The sequence below is a fragment of the Abrus precatorius genome, unplaced genomic scaffold (genome assembly GCF_003935025.1).
Source record: "Abrus precatorius isolate BTA unplaced genomic scaffold, Abrus_2018 Scaffold2, whole genome shotgun sequence".
Classification (NCBI taxonomy): Eukaryota; Viridiplantae; Streptophyta; class Magnoliopsida; order Fabales; family Fabaceae; genus Abrus; species Abrus precatorius.
Window position 1 is genome coordinate 2042746 of NW_020874362.1, and position 16779 is coordinate 2059524.

Below are 16779 nucleotides of genomic sequence, written 5' to 3' on the forward strand. Positions count from 1 at the left end.
ATTTTATATTTTTTACTTATTTAAATAAAGAAAATAAATATTTTTTTAATCATTTTCTTTTCTTTTATTTCAACTCATCCAAATATTAAATATATTTCACTTTATTTCTTATCTTTCTATTTTTTTTATTCTTCACTTTCAATTTCACATTTGAACCTAAAACATTGAGTAAAGCAAAGTGCGATGGATATGTAATTATTATCAAACGAAGACATATGATGGTGAAAAAATTCGCACATACAGAGTAATACTTATCATGAAAGTTTAGATTTTTAAACAAGCACTCATGGGGGTGTAATAAATAAAATTTTTAGTATCTGTTAATTAAACGGGACAAGTTTACCCAATAAGATACCCGTGCCTACGAGTATTCATTTTCAAATGAAATTATCTATTGTATATAAATAAAAAATATTATTTTTATCATTTTTTTTATTCATCTAAATCAGTGTAAATTTTTATATTTTTTATTTCAACTCATTCAGATAATAATTATTTAATTTAATTTTTTTAATGCCTAAGTCTATCGACATTTACAATTTGTTAATTAAAATATTAAGGACGAGAATCAAATACGAGGGGACGTGTTAACATAATTTTGTGAAATATTACTTACTTGGATTAAAAAAAAAAAAAAAAACTACAATAGGATAGGGGATACCAAATTAGGTTAGTCAATTTCGGGAAAAAGCAAGGTACGTACTTGGGCACGTGAAGGCGTGAGTGGTACGACGGCGTGATTCTCACGCGATGTTTAAAATTTATAAAAAAAAAAAGAAGGAATAAATGCATTGACTTTTCATTGGCAGCGACGATTAAGAAAAAGAAAAAACAAAACATAAAAACGACAACGCGTTGGGGCCGTTGGCCTGCCACGAGAATCAAAGATGGAATCAGGACCGTACGTTTCGATGGAAGCAGAAGTAGTAGAAGAAGCTTCCTTCGCCCACTCTCACAACCCACAGCCAAAGGCCAAGAAAGAAAAAAAAGGTGCTTGTCGAACTCGGAAGCACTGTGCTGACTCGGAGCGAGTAAAGTATTACGTGATTCAGGAGAGAGAGAGAGAGAGAGAGAGCGAGAGAGAGAGAGAGAGAGAGAGAGAGACGATGTCTGGTATTGCTCGTGGACGTCTTACGGAGGAGCGCAAGTCGTGGCGGAAGAACCACCCTCATGTCCGTACTCTTCTCTTTCCTGCTTTTCGACTCGTTCCTTTCCCAACGACGTCGTTTCACAGAATCTTTTTTTTTTTTTTTTTTGTCTATGATTAGGGTTTTGTTGCTAAGCCGGAGACGCTGCCCGATGGTTCCGTGAATTTGATGGTGTGGCATTGCACTATTCCCGGAAAGGCTGGGGTGAGTTCTCTCTTTCTAGTTTTATTCCGTTTAGCGTTTGCTGAATCAAATTCCCCGAATTTTGTGTTTTTATTGGATCCTTTGCTTTTCGTTATGCTTGCTTGGTTATGAATTGTGATTTTAGTTTTGTTATTTTTGAAAAGATTATTGCCTAAGTTGTGTTTAAATTGGGAATTTCTTTTTTTGGTTATCGATTTGCCTTTTGTTGGGGGGGGGGGGGAATACCTTTCACACAAGCTTGCACAAATACTAATGATTATGGAATGCGATCATTACACTGTCAAATGAGATTATAGAGTTTATGTCTATAGAAACTCTGAATCAGTGAATCATCCTCTACCCCACAACGCCGCAGTCCCTGTCATTATTCTTACATCTTTAAATTGCAATCTACCCCTTGTCATGCTTCAAAAGATTCTCCAATGCAAATACTTATAATCTAAAAGAACTTGCTTGACAATCAATTAACTAGTTCTTAGTTTCTTATTAAAAACAAATTTCTCATTCTTTCTCATATATTGCATATATCTCACTCATCTTTCATTCTTATCTCAAATTGTCATGTCTTGATAATAGTTACGAGGTATAAATTTACTATTAAAATATTAAACTGTCTATAACAATATTCAAATTTGGAATTTGGGCTAAACCTGAGTGTTATTGTGTATTGACTCTCATTGTGGTAGAAACAGTTTTCATATTCTCATGATTGTACTGTTGGTTTTAATATCTTGAGTAGAAAGCCACCAAGAAGTGTGCGCCTCTTTAGAAAGAAGAAATAGAATATTTAGCCATTTTTCACTAGTTTGGCTTATTAATTGACTAATCCAGCATCACAAACATGGTGGTAAATGTAAATGATTGCTTGCTGCATAGAGACCAGCTATTTTCCGACATTCCTACTACTTTAGCATTATGGTTACTAAGTTAGGGGGCTTGGATTTTTTTCTCTTGAATCTTTTACATTTGAGCACATTAGGCACGGACACTTGTGTCATGTCTTGCTTAAGGAGCAGTGTGCCCATATCATCAAAATATGCTGGCCCCTTCTGGTGCCTTTGACTAAAATGGGTTAATTGGAATTAAAATTAATTGATCCTCATTAAGTTTTAGAGATTATGGGTTTAATGGCAGGGTGTTAGGACAAGGTGGACAAAAAAATCAACTGGGGATTTGGTGGGTAAAATAATTGATGGTGCCTTAGCCTAACAATAGCAGCAAAATCAGGTCTGGTAGGATAGGAAACTTAAATAAAAAGATTTCAGAAGTTTACCTAGGCATCACACTTAGTGTTTACTTGCATCAAACAATCAAGAGGAGAACAATATGCTTCTATAATTCATAAACTTGATCATCTCCCTTAATTAACTACTTAACCTACAAGGATTGGAAATAGCATCTTAGCTTGTTATGGGATAGCAAATAGCAGGATGACTGGTACTTTAAAATTTTGCCATACATATATATAATCTATACTATCTACATCATTACATATGTAATGCTTAAAAAATACTAAAATGTGGTCTTTACTGGTCTGGTCTGTTGAGATGAGAAGGCTGCAGAGCTTCACTGCTCCCACAGTTGCCAAAAAATGGCTGGAGATGATGCTGTCTCTGTTGGGCAGGGCATTTTGCTTTTAAGGTATGACTAACAACGAAATGTACTTTTCCCCCTAAAACAAGCCCAAAACTGGAGCAGGGGCAAAATTGAGTTTCTGTAACCCATCCACATGATGCAGCTATCGTGTGGTCCAGAGGTGTGGTTTGGGTTACAATGCCAGCTCCACCAAAAAATGCCCCTCAACATGTGCCTGTAGCAGTCAGCTGCCACTGTGTGTCGCAATGGCACCATGGTGCACTAACTATGAATTTACTAATGCACAATGCAAACACATGCTAGTGCATCCTGTGTCAAATGCACTTTTCTTAAATTTTCATACTAGTTTTTGTGGAACTCAAACAGTAGAGTGGTGACTAATTGACTATATAGAAACTTCAATGAAATTATATATATTGTGTATTTAAGCAGTGGATTCACATAATCAACAGCTTTTTCAAATGAGCGAGATATGTACACCCAGATAATTGGTTTGTAAGTGAGAAAAATTCATTGAAGTGCTTCATACTGACTGTGTTCTGTTCATTTCCATTTGACATATGTATGATTGTAGAAGTTACTCAAATATTTTATGCTTGAAAGCTTTTTGGAAATGAATCTTATCTTGTTCTGTCTTCATGCCTTGGATTGAATTTGCAAATGAATTAAGCAGCTTGTTGAATAATGTGCCTATTATTTACTTCATTTAATTTTACATGTCATTTACTGCAGACTGATTGGGAGGGTGGCTACTTCCCACTTACACTGCACTTTAGTGAAGATTACCCTAGCAAGCCTCCAAAGTGTAAATTCCCACAAGGTTTCTTCCACCCTAATGTCTATCCTTCCGGGACTGTTTGTTTGTCTATACTTAACGAAGATAGTGTAAGTACATCTCTCTGGATAATTCACAACGAAAAGACATGCGAAACAAACATATTTATAGGTTCATTTTTATGTGTAGGGTTGGAGACCAGCCATAACAGTGAAGCAAATTCTTGTGGGCATCCAAGACTTGCTTGACCAGCCCAATCCTGCTGATCCTGCTCAGACAGAAGGCTATCATCTATTCATCCAGGCACTTAACTCTACATTTTTTTCACTTGTGTTATTTATTATACACCCTTGAAGTGTAAAGAATGTCTGATTTAATAGAACTAACTAACCAAGGCAAAGTAAGGTGAAGTGGTAATATACTTTTCAAAGTGCCCATACTCCACATCAGTCCTCTTTCCTGTGGATTGTTAATATGACTGGTCCCATTCTTGAATGTTGGGTCTTTGGTCATAGTATATTATGAAAAGGTGCTGAAAAATTGTTATCTAATATGCAATAACATGTTGTGTTTGCCTCCATTTTTTTTATATTGCTGAAACTTTGATTTTAATTTCTTACCATCGAAAGTGTGCTTTTTACACTCTGATACTTTTTTGCAGGATGCGGCAGAGTACAAGAGAAGGGTCCGGCAGCAGGCAAAGCAATACCCACCTATTCTCTAGTGCTATATCAGCTCGCTTTAGAAACTATTTTTAGCACGATAGATGTTGTTTTCTCTCTTGTTCCGTGTTAAAACTGTTTTATCATGTGATTGTTGGCTGCCATAATATGCAGACATCAAACTTTAAACTATTTATGTTAACTTTCGGATCTGGATGAAGTGTTAATATATATATATATATATATATATATATATATGCATACAAAAAGTGAAAGGCAACCAATGAATACTTGGTGGTGACACGTGCCTGACATTTGCTACTACATTTTTAAATGAATGGATTATTACTATAATGAATTATATGACTGCATACTCTTGAACTTTCTTCTTTCTGGAATTGTAGTTTCCTTTCTGGAGATTATACATAGACGTCTATTAAGCAATCGTTGTTTTACTTGACACCTTTACACGTGCCATGGCTGCATAAATGATTACTGAAACGCATGCTTCTTGCACTTCTAATATGCTTCAGTGGCATACGCTGATTTTTGCATCATTGACATGTCAAGAGCAGGGAAATGCCCTTCGTTGCATGTATTCATACGGTAGTAGTTGTCCCTTACTGGTACCTTGGAGGGATTCGATTCAGGTTATGAATCTTGAGATGTATGGCCGTCGCAGCCTAACCATTTTGTATTGAGGAAATATCCTTTTTAATTAATTGATAACTTTATTATTGACTTTACAAAAAAAAATTTTTATTTTTATTTTTGACTTAATAAATAATATTCGGTGAGTGCTTTTTGATACCACGACTTGGAAAAATGAAGTAGAAAGTAAATAAAATAATGATATAAAAAAATTTAAAATAAAAATAAAAATTTATGTAAAGTTCAGAATTAAAGTGATTGATGTTTATAAGTTTAGAGACTAAATGAAATATTTATATATTTTTTTATTTGTTTGGGATATGGGACCGGAAATTGACTCTTGCCCTCGATTAGACGAACATCAATTTCAAAACCTAAGAATTTTTCCCCTCGAACATATTCTTCTTTAGACACTCAATCTAAATTAAGCTAATAATAAATTGAAAGTTGAGTAGTTGACTCTATCATTTTGTACTTATATAATAAAAAAATGTAATTAAGTAATAATTTAATATAAAGCAATGTAACTTTTATGAACTAACGATTTCTCAGGGTTAAGATAACGGGAGCAAAACGATTCATTAAACAACCTTTATTGACATTATAGTTTAAATTTAGGTAGAATTGATTTGATTGAAATTTATTTTAAACCATTAAACGTAATTAAAATATATTAATTTCATTGAAAACTAGAAAACATGATTTTGTAATTTTAAAACGTATCACTTTGAGTCATGTTAACAAAAAAAGAGTTATATTGAAAAATTTATTTCTCAAATTCAACCATTAACATTATAGTATTAGTTAAGAAAATAATTTTTTATTTAAATTATAATATTATACTATTTTAATTCATTATTTATAAATATGATAAAAGTAAGAAAAAATAATAAAGAATACATCAATTAAAAATTTGTAAACTAAAAATACTAAGCATATTTACTCAATCATATAAATTATGTTTGTTTTTAATCTCTCTCTCTCTCTCTGTGTGTGTGTATATATATATATATATTTGTAGTTTCTAATATTTAACTTATAAATTAAGGCTTAACTCCTTCATGTAATTAAACCTAAATTAACATAAAAAGTTATTTGTTTTTAAAAATTAAATTGAATTAAGTATTTAATAAGATAAATTTAAATATTTCATGAATGATTCAATTTATTTATATTTTTGTAAAAAAAATGTTACAAGATTAAAGAAACATTTACCAAACAAAGTGATATGACGAAAGAAGTTTAACACCTCTCTGTAGTGTTGATAGGCCTTTTTCCTTAGATCTGTAATTTTAGACTTTATTTGAATTTTATATTTAGAAGGACGAAAGGAAAGAGAGGAGTTAGTAATCATTAACCATTATTTAAAAGTTAATTGAACATAATGAGAAAGGTTAAATAGTTTTTATAAACCTTTAAAACTTCTTAATTTTATTCTTTTAAATTGAGGGAAAGGGCTAAAAAGTTTTTCTAAAATTTTAAAATTCTCTTAACCTTATTTTTTGGATTGACGGGAAAGATTAAAGAGTTTTTCTAAAACTTCAAAACTCCTAACTTTATTTTTTTGAATTTCTCTCTATTTTTTTTGTTTTAGTAACTTATGTAGTGAGATTTATCATTTATATTTTTATTTATTAAATTAAATATGTAGTATAATCTAGAATTAGAATAGTAAAAATATAAAAATATTAATTTTTAGCAAAAATAATATATTTAATTTTTAATTTTTAAAAAAATTTAGAAAAATAAAAAATATATAAATAAAAATTATAAAAAAAATAATAATGTCATTTATGTGTTAAATTCTTTGTTACCCTTATCTCTCAATGGTAAGAGTTTAATCTTTCTTCTCCTTCTCTCTTAAGTCTTTTAAATCATGTTTTTTTCTTTCTTTTCAAACTCTTAAACAAAGCTTCATAAAATATTATTAATTTTACTTTTAATTTTATACATAATTATTAAAATATCATCTTTTTTTATTTAAAAAATTATATAAAACATAATAAAATTTAATTTATTATTTATACTCTTTATATGAATTTTTAAAAATAGAAAATGTAACAAAATAATACTTGGTACTTATTTGTAAGAGTAAAGATATTTTAACAAAAAAAGGGGGAAAAGATCCTCGCCTATTTCCCTGCATATCCACAACCCCTTTATTGTTGCACACCGACGTAATCACTAACCTTGTTCTTGTTCATATTTATATGCGACTTTGAGCATTGCCCAATATTAATGTCGAGACTACACGAAGATGTGACACATAATGTTGATTATATTCAGTACATTTACATAGATTGGAAAAATAATTTTCTTCCTGAAATTGTTATTACTAATTATTTTATTTTTTAACTGAGAAAAGGTACCCGTGGGGCTTAGTGATTATATAAATTAGTTATACTAAAATAATATAATTAATATTATGCTTACTTAATTACTTTTCATAAATTTTTATTATATTTTTAAACTTATTACTTGAGAATCTAACATAAATATAGCTATAAACTGTTGTAACATTTTGATCTATTATTCATAATTTAACTTTAATTTATTTAAATTTGTTTTTATCACCAGTCCTTATCTTCAATTTTAAACATACAAAGTATTACATTTATATTAGAAAAAAATATTTCCTGTAATTATTATTTTTAAATAAAATCTTACTAAATTTTTATGTTTAAAATTAACGTTAAGAGCCAATGTTTTCTTTTAAAGTAAGCACATAGAAATTGATCTAGTACACATTAAATTATACAGTCAAAATTTATATATAACATGCAATTAAATAATCAACTAATTAATTACTTTATTAATAAATTTTAAATCATCCAAAAAAAAAGTTTAAAACATTTTTTATTTAACCACCTAAAAAGAGAAAAAAAAAAAGGGACTATAATGTGAAAGATTTAATTTTTCATCATAAGAAAATATGAAGCTTAGCACACTCCAATAATTTATTTTTTAATAGAAAGTATAGAGATATTAACAATCATTGGATTTAAAACCTGTTCTACAATATTTGAATTTTATAGTTTGTTCATATTTTAAAATTTTGAAATAAACAAAATAATTATTAAATAATCATACAAAAAGTCTTAAATAACTTTAACATTTACTATTATACATTAAATGTTTATTAAGTAGCTACGTTTACCTGTAATTCTAAACAAATGAAAACAAAGAAGTTTATACTACAAAAGGTTTAGGAGTTATTGAACACATTCTCAAAGTCTAGCATTGGAAACAGTCCCTGAAAATATAAGTCACACATGTTGCATTTAATTTGAAAAGTTTGTAGATTTTTCAGATTTAGCATCTCAAAAGTAAATGAAAGAGTTAAAATAGTGAAACTTATACAAGCACTGCTTTCTTGTTCGTCCCTCTTTTTAGTCACTCAGGGAAGCTAAAAACTTTTTTGTAATACTCATTTCATGAAAAACACCATAGTTTGCTTTGCAATGGAATGAAATGGAGGGTAAGAAATAGAGGCATGGATCCAAGTTCTCAAAGTTACACTGCTTCCTCTTTAAAGACCCCACGCAAGTTGGAATAGAATAGAGAAAAAGAAAGAGATACATGCATCAAAGCTATAAGAGACATACACACAATTTCTCTCTAAGTTATAAAGATTTGTGATAAGAGGTTACACTTCCTCTTTGTTAATAAGAAAGAGGAGGCTCTTGGTAGATTGGATGAAAAGAATGAACAAATTAGCTGCAAGCTGTAGGGAGAAAGCATGATACTGAGTGTAAAAAAAAAAGCATTTAGAGGACAGATTATGCAGAAAGTGAAAAAGAAGTAAAAGAGGAGTGAGAGTAAACAAAAAGATAGGAGAGAGAGAGGTGCAGGAATAATGAACAAAAGATTGGAGTGAATGTTTGCATTTATTTTTTTGTCCTTTGTTAATACTTAAATATTTAAAAAAATTCTAATTTTTAACATTAAATCCTAGCCATTGAATCAAAAGAATATAATATCAACGGTTAAAAAATGACTTAAAAATTTTACATGAAGATGGGAGGACCGCAGAATTCTCCAATCATTTAGCATCAATTTAAAACTTAAATTTTAGGGTGATTCTAATATCCTTCCTTCTTTTGTAAAAAATGTATTTTTTTCTGAAAGCATTGTTTTTGCATAAGTGATTAATAATTAAAACTAAGCCGTTGATCGTGACAATTTAAAATTGGATGGCTAAGATTAAATATTGAAAAGGTAAACAAATGCAGATAGGAGTTATTAGTGAGTAGGATGAAGAGGGTTAATAATGTAAATCAGACAAGTTGTGTACATGAAATTGCATTAACATCATCATACGCCCCATACATTCGATGTAGATATGACTAACACGAGACACTAATGAGACAATTGTAAAGGGGAGACATTATTTTAAAATCCAATCAATGTAAATACAATTTATACGCAATATGAAAAAGGTGGTCGTGAAATGATATCAGTTTTAGCACACAACCAATGCAAATAGAGTGCATGCGCAATATGTAAAAGGTGGTCACATAATGACATCATTTTACTACACTATCGATGCAAATGCAGAAAATGTAGAAGGTGGTTGCCTAATGACATTAGTTATGCCACACAACCGATCCAAATTAAGTCCATGCACAAATGTAATAGATGGTCGCCTAATGACATTGGTTTTATCACATAACCGATGCAAATGTTTGCCAGTTGTAGTAACTATCTATATTTCATTGCTTTTATGTTAGTGACCAAAACAAAAGCCGATGCGTTCGTAGACCTATTGGGCATAATGATGAATTCGAATGTTGAATTATAGGTTATGAGATGTGTGAGAATAGTAAGAAATTGTATTAGCCAAAACGAAGCCTTGGTGAGAGGGGTGACAGAGTGGTAGGGTTTTTGGTATGAAGAGGTGGAATACTTAGTTAGAAAAGAAGGGCAAAACGAATTTGCAGTGCAAAGATAAAGGAGAATAGGACAACGGAAGGATTGAGGAAGACAAAAAATAACCATTATATAAATCAATTTAACATGGATTTCCCTCGAAATGATGAAGGAAACAACAAGGTTTGTGTAGGCTATGTGTATTTCAGTGAATAATCATAGTTGTTATAATCCAAATAACATGTGTATTATTTATATATGTTACAGGTTATTGTTGAGGAATGCAATGTGGATGAGGAAATAGCAAGTTAAGATGAAGTCGATATGCACAAGGATGAATACGTCAATTTTATTGATTTATGTAGCACTGAGATTAAGAGAATGGAATTTTTGAGTGTTCACGAAGGTTATAAATTTTATAATAAATATGAAAAAATTAATGGGTTTAGTGTGAGGAAAAATAAACGAGGTAAAAATAAGAATGAAGATGTTGTGTGGCAGCAATTTGTTTTTTCAAGTCTAGATTTTCAACGAGAAATGTACAGATGTAACCCCAATCGACTTCGAGAGCACAGAGCAATTACTGGGTTTGGCTGTGAGGCAGTGATGAACGAAAGATTTGCATAAAAATTTATCGCCAATCCTCATCAAAATATGCAGAATTTTTATGTAATCTAGGATGCAAGCCTAGGTTGTCTCTAATGACTTTAGTTGGTAACATACATTGAACATGTTGTAAACATTTACTATGAAAACAATTAAAAAGGGAGTTTTGTGTGATTCCAATTTTAATGTAAAGGCAAGTGAAGAAATTAATGAGTTCAATCAATGAAATGTAGCAATCCTTAGTTCATTCATTTGATTATATCCTTATTCCTCTCAAGATCCAATACTTTTCCTCTTTCTCTGAATTAGATTAACTCAACAAGCGAGAATTAACCTTAAAACCCAATATAAATTTAAGCAAATTTAATGGACTTCAACTCTTTTCCCCAAGATTACGCAACCTTAGAAACTAACTTAGGATTAAAGAAACCAAGTTAAAAATTTCATTAAAACGAATTAGAGTTAATTAAGCAATGTCTCTCTCATTCAACTATTAATTTAATTCAAAGAGTTGGAAAATATAAATTCATGAAGGAAAGAGAATTATATTGACATTCGTACCCAAGAATTCAAGAATCCATGAACTCACTAAGGATTATAAGAAAGTTTAGCCCTCCATGACGATGTGTTTTACAAATTTAGGATGAAAACAAAGAGAAATCAATGACATCAATGTAAAAATTAAAAGAAAGTAAAGAAGAAATGTGAATCAAACCCTGGGATTGGTCCTTGGCTGTCACCCAAGGATGACTTAAGCTCTGCAAATATTTTCCAAAATGACAAAAGAATATAAAAATGTATAAAAAGTTCCGTACCCTAATTTCTAAAGTTCTATTTATAATGCATAGATTTTCGCCCATAGTAGATATTATGGTTTCATAGTGGTTACGCACATATCACCATGTTGTTGACCCTCTCCGGAGTGTCTACTATGGATTCATAGTAGGCCACACGTAAAACTGGGCGACTTTGGCCTTCTATGTAGTGTCTACTATGGAATCAAAGTGATCACTTTGGTTTGCTCTGAAGTGTCTTCTATGGGACCAAAGTAGCTACACACATCACCTCTTTAAACTGAGGTCTTTGTAGTGTCTACTATGGAATCAGAGTGATCACTTTGGTCTGCCCTTCTAGATCTAGCTTTCTATAATGTCCACTATGGAATCCAAAGTGGTCACTTTCAACTCAAACTTTCTCAAATGCTAAAAATCCATGGAATAAGTCTAAAAATTTCTGCACAATTATTCAAATGATCAAAATTGTAAATTATATCTATGTAAATCAATGTAAATTAACCAAAAATTAAAAAACCTATGATATTTGACCAAAATAGTGTTGCTATATTATTTACACTTCCTAAGTCTATTTTTTCTATTAAAGAATACTAAAAAGATAAGTAAAAATTGATAAAATGTAGATTCATCAGGTAGAGATGAAGATACGTTTAGATGTAGATAGAGGGTGCTAGGTAGTTTGTCGATTCTTTGATGATCATAATCATAATTTAGTTGATGTGAATTATTTTGGAATGTTAAGGTCACATCATAAAATGAATGATGGTGATGTTAAACAGATGCGTCGAATGAGGAAAAGTGGTATTCCAACCTGCAAAATATATGATTCATTTGTTAGCCAAAGAGGAAGTTATGACATGGTTGGCTTTTGCAAAAAAGATATGTATAATAAGATTGAGAGAGATAGAAGAGGACAAGATGGGGATGTTAAAGAGGCAGAAAAATTCTTAATAAGTTTGGGCTTTAAGGATCCCAAGTTGTATTGCGGTCACAAGGTTGATAGATTGTTGCATATATTTTGGTGTGATGGTATGAGTCAAATTGATTATGACATCTTTGGAGATGTTGCCTTTGATGCTACTTATGGGAGGAATAAATACAAATATCTTATTGTATTTTTTATGTGTGTCAATCATCATAAACAGACGTGTGTATTTGGGTGTGCAGTTGTATTTGATGAAAAGGAGGATACTTATGTATAGGTCCTTCAATAGTTTATAACAACAATGAAGGGTAAGTGTCATAATTATGTGATTACTGATGATGATATATCAATGAGGAATGCCATCAGGAAAGTTTTCCCAACTGCTCATCATCGATTATGTGGGTGGCATTTATAAGGAATGTGACATGCAATGTTCGCAATGAAAGGTTTAGTAAATTGTTTAAAGAATGCATGCTTGGTGACCTGGACATTGAACAGTTTGAACAGAAGTGGGCTTCTGCCGTTGAGGGGTGTCATTTGGGAGGTAATGTATGGGTTGAGGAATTATATAATAAGAAAGAGATGTAGTGTACAACTTACATTAAGGGTAAGTTCTTTGCTGAGTTAAGGACAACCTCAAGATGTGAGGGTTTACATTCTCAAATTTGTAAGTACGTTAAGTCAAGAAATAACTTGAGAGAATTTATGGAGAATTTTAAGCAATGTCTCGATAACATTTGTAACAATGAAAAAGAAATGAATTTTAAGTCAAGTTATGGTTATATAGTGCCTGTAAGTCATGCAGTTGAGTTAGAGAAATTTGCAGCAATGGTATATACCAAGAATGTTTTTAAAGTTTTTTGAAAAATATTATTGAAGTCAGTATCTTTAATAGTAGTTACCGATGTATCCTTTCATAAATCTAACTTGAATAATCGATATCCGATAATTCATTCTTAACCATTCGATTAAAATCAAAGGTCCATAATACATTATAGCTTTTACAAAAGTTTTCTTTCCCTTATTTTTTTACAAAAGAAGGGAGGATATTAGAACTCATCTAAATTTTAATCATATAAATATTTCTTTCCTTTTGTATTTGCAATGCATTGCTTTAGAGTTTTGCGTTTGTTAATGTAATATTATTTTTTATCATTTTACTTATCAAATAGTTATCCATATGTTATGATTTGTGAGAAAGTGATTCAATAGTAATTACACTTGAAAAAAGGGTGATTCTAAGGTCCTCCCAGAATTTTCATAAGGAAAAAATTTTCTTTTCAAAAAGTTGTATAATATTAAGATGCATTATGAACTGTTTGATTGAAAAAATTTGGATAAAATATAAAAGGATAATTTTATAATTTACTATTTAATCGTCATCTTCTCTATTATTCTGTAAATTCAAGTAACCAAAAGACTAACGACAATTCAAAATGAATCTTTTCATTTCCCCACTATTCTGCAAGTCTAAATTATTAACCGTCATTCTCTGAAGAATCAAGAAAATCTAACTATCTATTTGATAATCGAAGACAGATGGTAGCGTAGGAGATAGGGCCTAGTTGAGAACTTTGTAATCATCGAACTACTTTCGCAAACCTTCAAGCTTGAAGGTGTAAAGAAAAGTATGCAATCTACATAACTTTTTTGTACCATAGAACTCGCTGTTATGGAATCCAAAATAACCATTGCAAGGAGGAATCATCGTTTATCTTTTCCTACTATGAGGGAAGATTGGATTCATATATGCACTGATAACACTGATGCCTCCATCAATTTTTGTATATTTTTATAAATATAAAAAAGTTCTCTCTTTTTTTTTTTTTATCTTCACTTTAATTTCTCCTGCAACTTCATAGATTTTTTGCTTTTCTTTAATTTGAGGGGGTTTTTGGAATCCTGTTTCGAAGAAAGTTATATTTTTGGATTATGGGTATTTTGGTTTTTGTTAGAAGGAAGTTATGAACATGAAGAGAAATTTTTTTGAGAGTAGCGTTCCTCTAGTTGGTGAACATGGCCCTTGATACTGGAGAAGTCAAAGTAGGGTGAAATAGTAGAAGGTTCACCGAGATTTTTCTGTGAGTTTTGCAACTCTGGAGGTGGAGTGGTAGAGACATATTGGTTGGAGTTTAGAACAGCTAAAGATCTACAGTGAAAATTTGAAGAGTTACTCTACATTTTTATCCTTTATTTACTGTAAAGTTCTTCTTACTTATAAAAATTTAAGGAGGACCGTAAAATCACCATTTTTTCAAGTGTAATTACTATTGAATCACCTTCTCACAAATCACAATGTATGGATAACTATTTGAGAAGTAAACTGATAAAAAGTAATATTACATTAACAAACTCACAACTCTAAAGCAATGCGCTGCAAATAAAAAAGGAAAGAAATATTTATATTATTATTGAAAAATAACTTGAGATCAATATAATATGATGCCAAACTTCAAACAATATTGAAGAAAGAATAAGTTAAAGTCATATTCTTAATCCAAATTTGAAAAGTTACAAACATAAAATTATAATAAAAAGAAAGAGAGTGTCTATTATTACCTGGAAATGTTTATTATTATGCTTCATTTAGATTTTTATTTAAATGTTATTATTATTAATTTAAATAATCTTAAAAAAATTATTTACATAAAGTTTATTTTAAAAATTATAATAATAAACATTTTAAAGTGATAATAGACTCACTTAAAGAAAAATATAGACAAATAAAATACATAGCAAAAGAATATAACTCCAAAATACTCATAAGTGACTTTTATCAACATTTGAAATTATCGAGAAAAACATTTAATTAGACGTCGAAACCAACCATCATTACTAACAAAAGAATAATATCTAGAATGAAAAAAAAAAAGTTTAGTTGGGATCTTCCATTTGGCAAGGCTGGGAAAAATCTATCGTTGCATATGATCATGCAGGGCCCAAAAGAAAACTCCAATCATTTGAAACAGTATTTAACAATTGAAATAGTATTTAACAATTACCAGTCGAATCATCCATCAGAAGTCCAAGGATATGAAATTCAACCTCAGTAATACCTAAAATTTTTCTCAATTCATTTCCAAATTCGTGAATAGTAGCCTATAAGTAAAGTAAAAATTTAGTTCAAAATAAAGCAATTGAAAAGTAACGTTGCACCATGCTAAATATTCCTGGTCAAAATAGCAGCATTTCATATTTTTGATTCTCTCATCAAAACTTTGCACGCTTAATTATATCACAAAATTTCATATTGCTCTCTCAACCAGCATAAATTGTGAAGATATTTTCAACTCTTTCAACAGCAGTTTATAAATACTGTGCCCACTTATTATTAGTACAAAAACAATTTTTTTAAACTTGATCATGATTATACTTTATTTTTTTAATAAAACTTAAAAAATATATATATAGCAAAAAAAAAAAATTGATTGGAACTTCGTTGGTTAATAATTTTATGATACCATAGGACACTGTAATTTTATTTTACCGAAAAACACGTTAAGATGAGATATAAGGCTTTACAAGATGGAAGCCAAATTAAAATAAGATGTCATGAATTTTGATATTAAATGATAATGTTTTTGCAATTATATGTCAGTGTGAAGTTTAAGATAAATTAAAGAAATTTAATAGTAATGTTATATAGTGAAATTTTTACCCGTTATCATCTCTATAGCATTCTTATAATCAGCCAAATTTAATATAAGTAAAAAATAGGGCATGGATTTTGTTATTAATTTAATCCTTAATGAAGTAAATTTAGTATTTTTTTAACAATAATTGATAAATGTAATAATTTATTTTTTACAAATAAATATTTTGTATAAATTTTTTAAATAAACTTTTTTTTTGGGTTAAACAACGGGGCTAAAAGCCCAAAAAACAAAACAGACTAATGAAAAGTCCTACCAGACTAGCTCCCACAAGCATCTAAACAAAGAAAAGGGAGCAATACAGGAGGAGCAACATCAAAATAAGACAAAGGTAAAAAATTTTCAAAGCCAAGTTTGGCTAATCTATCGGCACACGAGTTAGCTTCCCTAAAAATATGGACAAATCTAATGAATCTAATTAGTTTGATAAGATCCCTAATATTATTAATCAATCTAATAAGAGGATGATTAGGATGTTGAACATGCAAAATTAGAGACAAGGCTTCTTTGGAATCACTTTCCACCCATATAGAGTGAATATCTTTCAAAGAAGCTAATTGAAGACCCAAAAATAGACCCCAAAGCTCAGCAACAAGAGGGGTACATCTATTTAATTTGCTGCAAAAACCATATATGAATTTGTCACTACTATCATGGATCACCCCTCCACAAGCCGCATCATCAGAATGTAAAGAAACAACCCCATCCACATTGAGCTTCAACTGGCCAGAAGGGGGAGGAATCCATTTAACATGCATATGATCCTTAGCAACTCTGGCCAGAGGCTTGATCACTCCCTGTGACAATTCAACCAAAAATCAAAATCACACAAAATTCTATAAATGATCTGATTAGGAGAAGAAGAAAGTGATTGAAAAATAAACGAATTTCTATCT

General features: G+C 30.4%; 2 protein-coding genes across 2 annotated transcripts; both read left to right on the forward strand.

Moving 5' to 3' along the window:
* The first annotated feature begins 955 nt into the window (after positions 1-955).
* On the forward strand, positions 956-4618 carry LOC113858687 (SUMO-conjugating enzyme SCE1-like). Its single transcript, XM_027491416.1, has 6 exons — positions 956-1052; positions 1085-1172; positions 1269-1352; positions 3681-3833; positions 3913-4026; positions 4385-4618. The coding sequence occupies exons 2-6, from the start codon at positions 1107-1109 to the stop codon at positions 4445-4447; spliced, it is 480 nt and encodes a 159-aa protein (XP_027347217.1). The 5' UTR covers positions 956-1052; positions 1085-1106; the 3' UTR covers positions 4448-4618.
* Positions 4619-12060: 7442 nt separating this feature from the next.
* Positions 12061-12818, forward strand: LOC113858171 (protein FAR1-RELATED SEQUENCE 5-like). Its single transcript, XM_027490679.1, has 2 exons — positions 12061-12417; positions 12597-12818. Exons 1-2 carry the CDS (start codon positions 12061-12063, stop codon positions 12816-12818), a joined length of 579 nt encoding a protein of 192 aa, XP_027346480.1.
* Positions 12819-16779: the final 3961 nt, after the last annotated feature.

Coding starts and splice junctions, on each gene's coding strand:
- LOC113858687 (XM_027491416.1), top strand. CDS start 1,107: ATGTCTGGTATTGCTCGTGGACGTCTTACGGAGGAGCGCAAGTCGTGG. Junction 1,353..3,680: donor CTATTCCCGGAAAGGCTGGG/GTGAGTTCTCTC, acceptor CATTTACTGCAG/ACTGATTGGGAGGGTGGCTA. Junction 4,027..4,384: donor GCTATCATCTATTCATCCAG/GCACTTAACTCT, acceptor ACTTTTTTGCAG/GATGCGGCAGAGTACAAGAG.
- LOC113858171 (XM_027490679.1), top strand. CDS start 12,061: ATGAATGATGGTGATGTTAAACAGATGCGTCGAATGAGGAAAAGTGGT. Junction 12,418..12,596: donor ATAAATACAAATATCTTATT/GTATTTTTTATG, acceptor GAATGCCATCAG/GAAAGTTTTCCCAACTGCTC.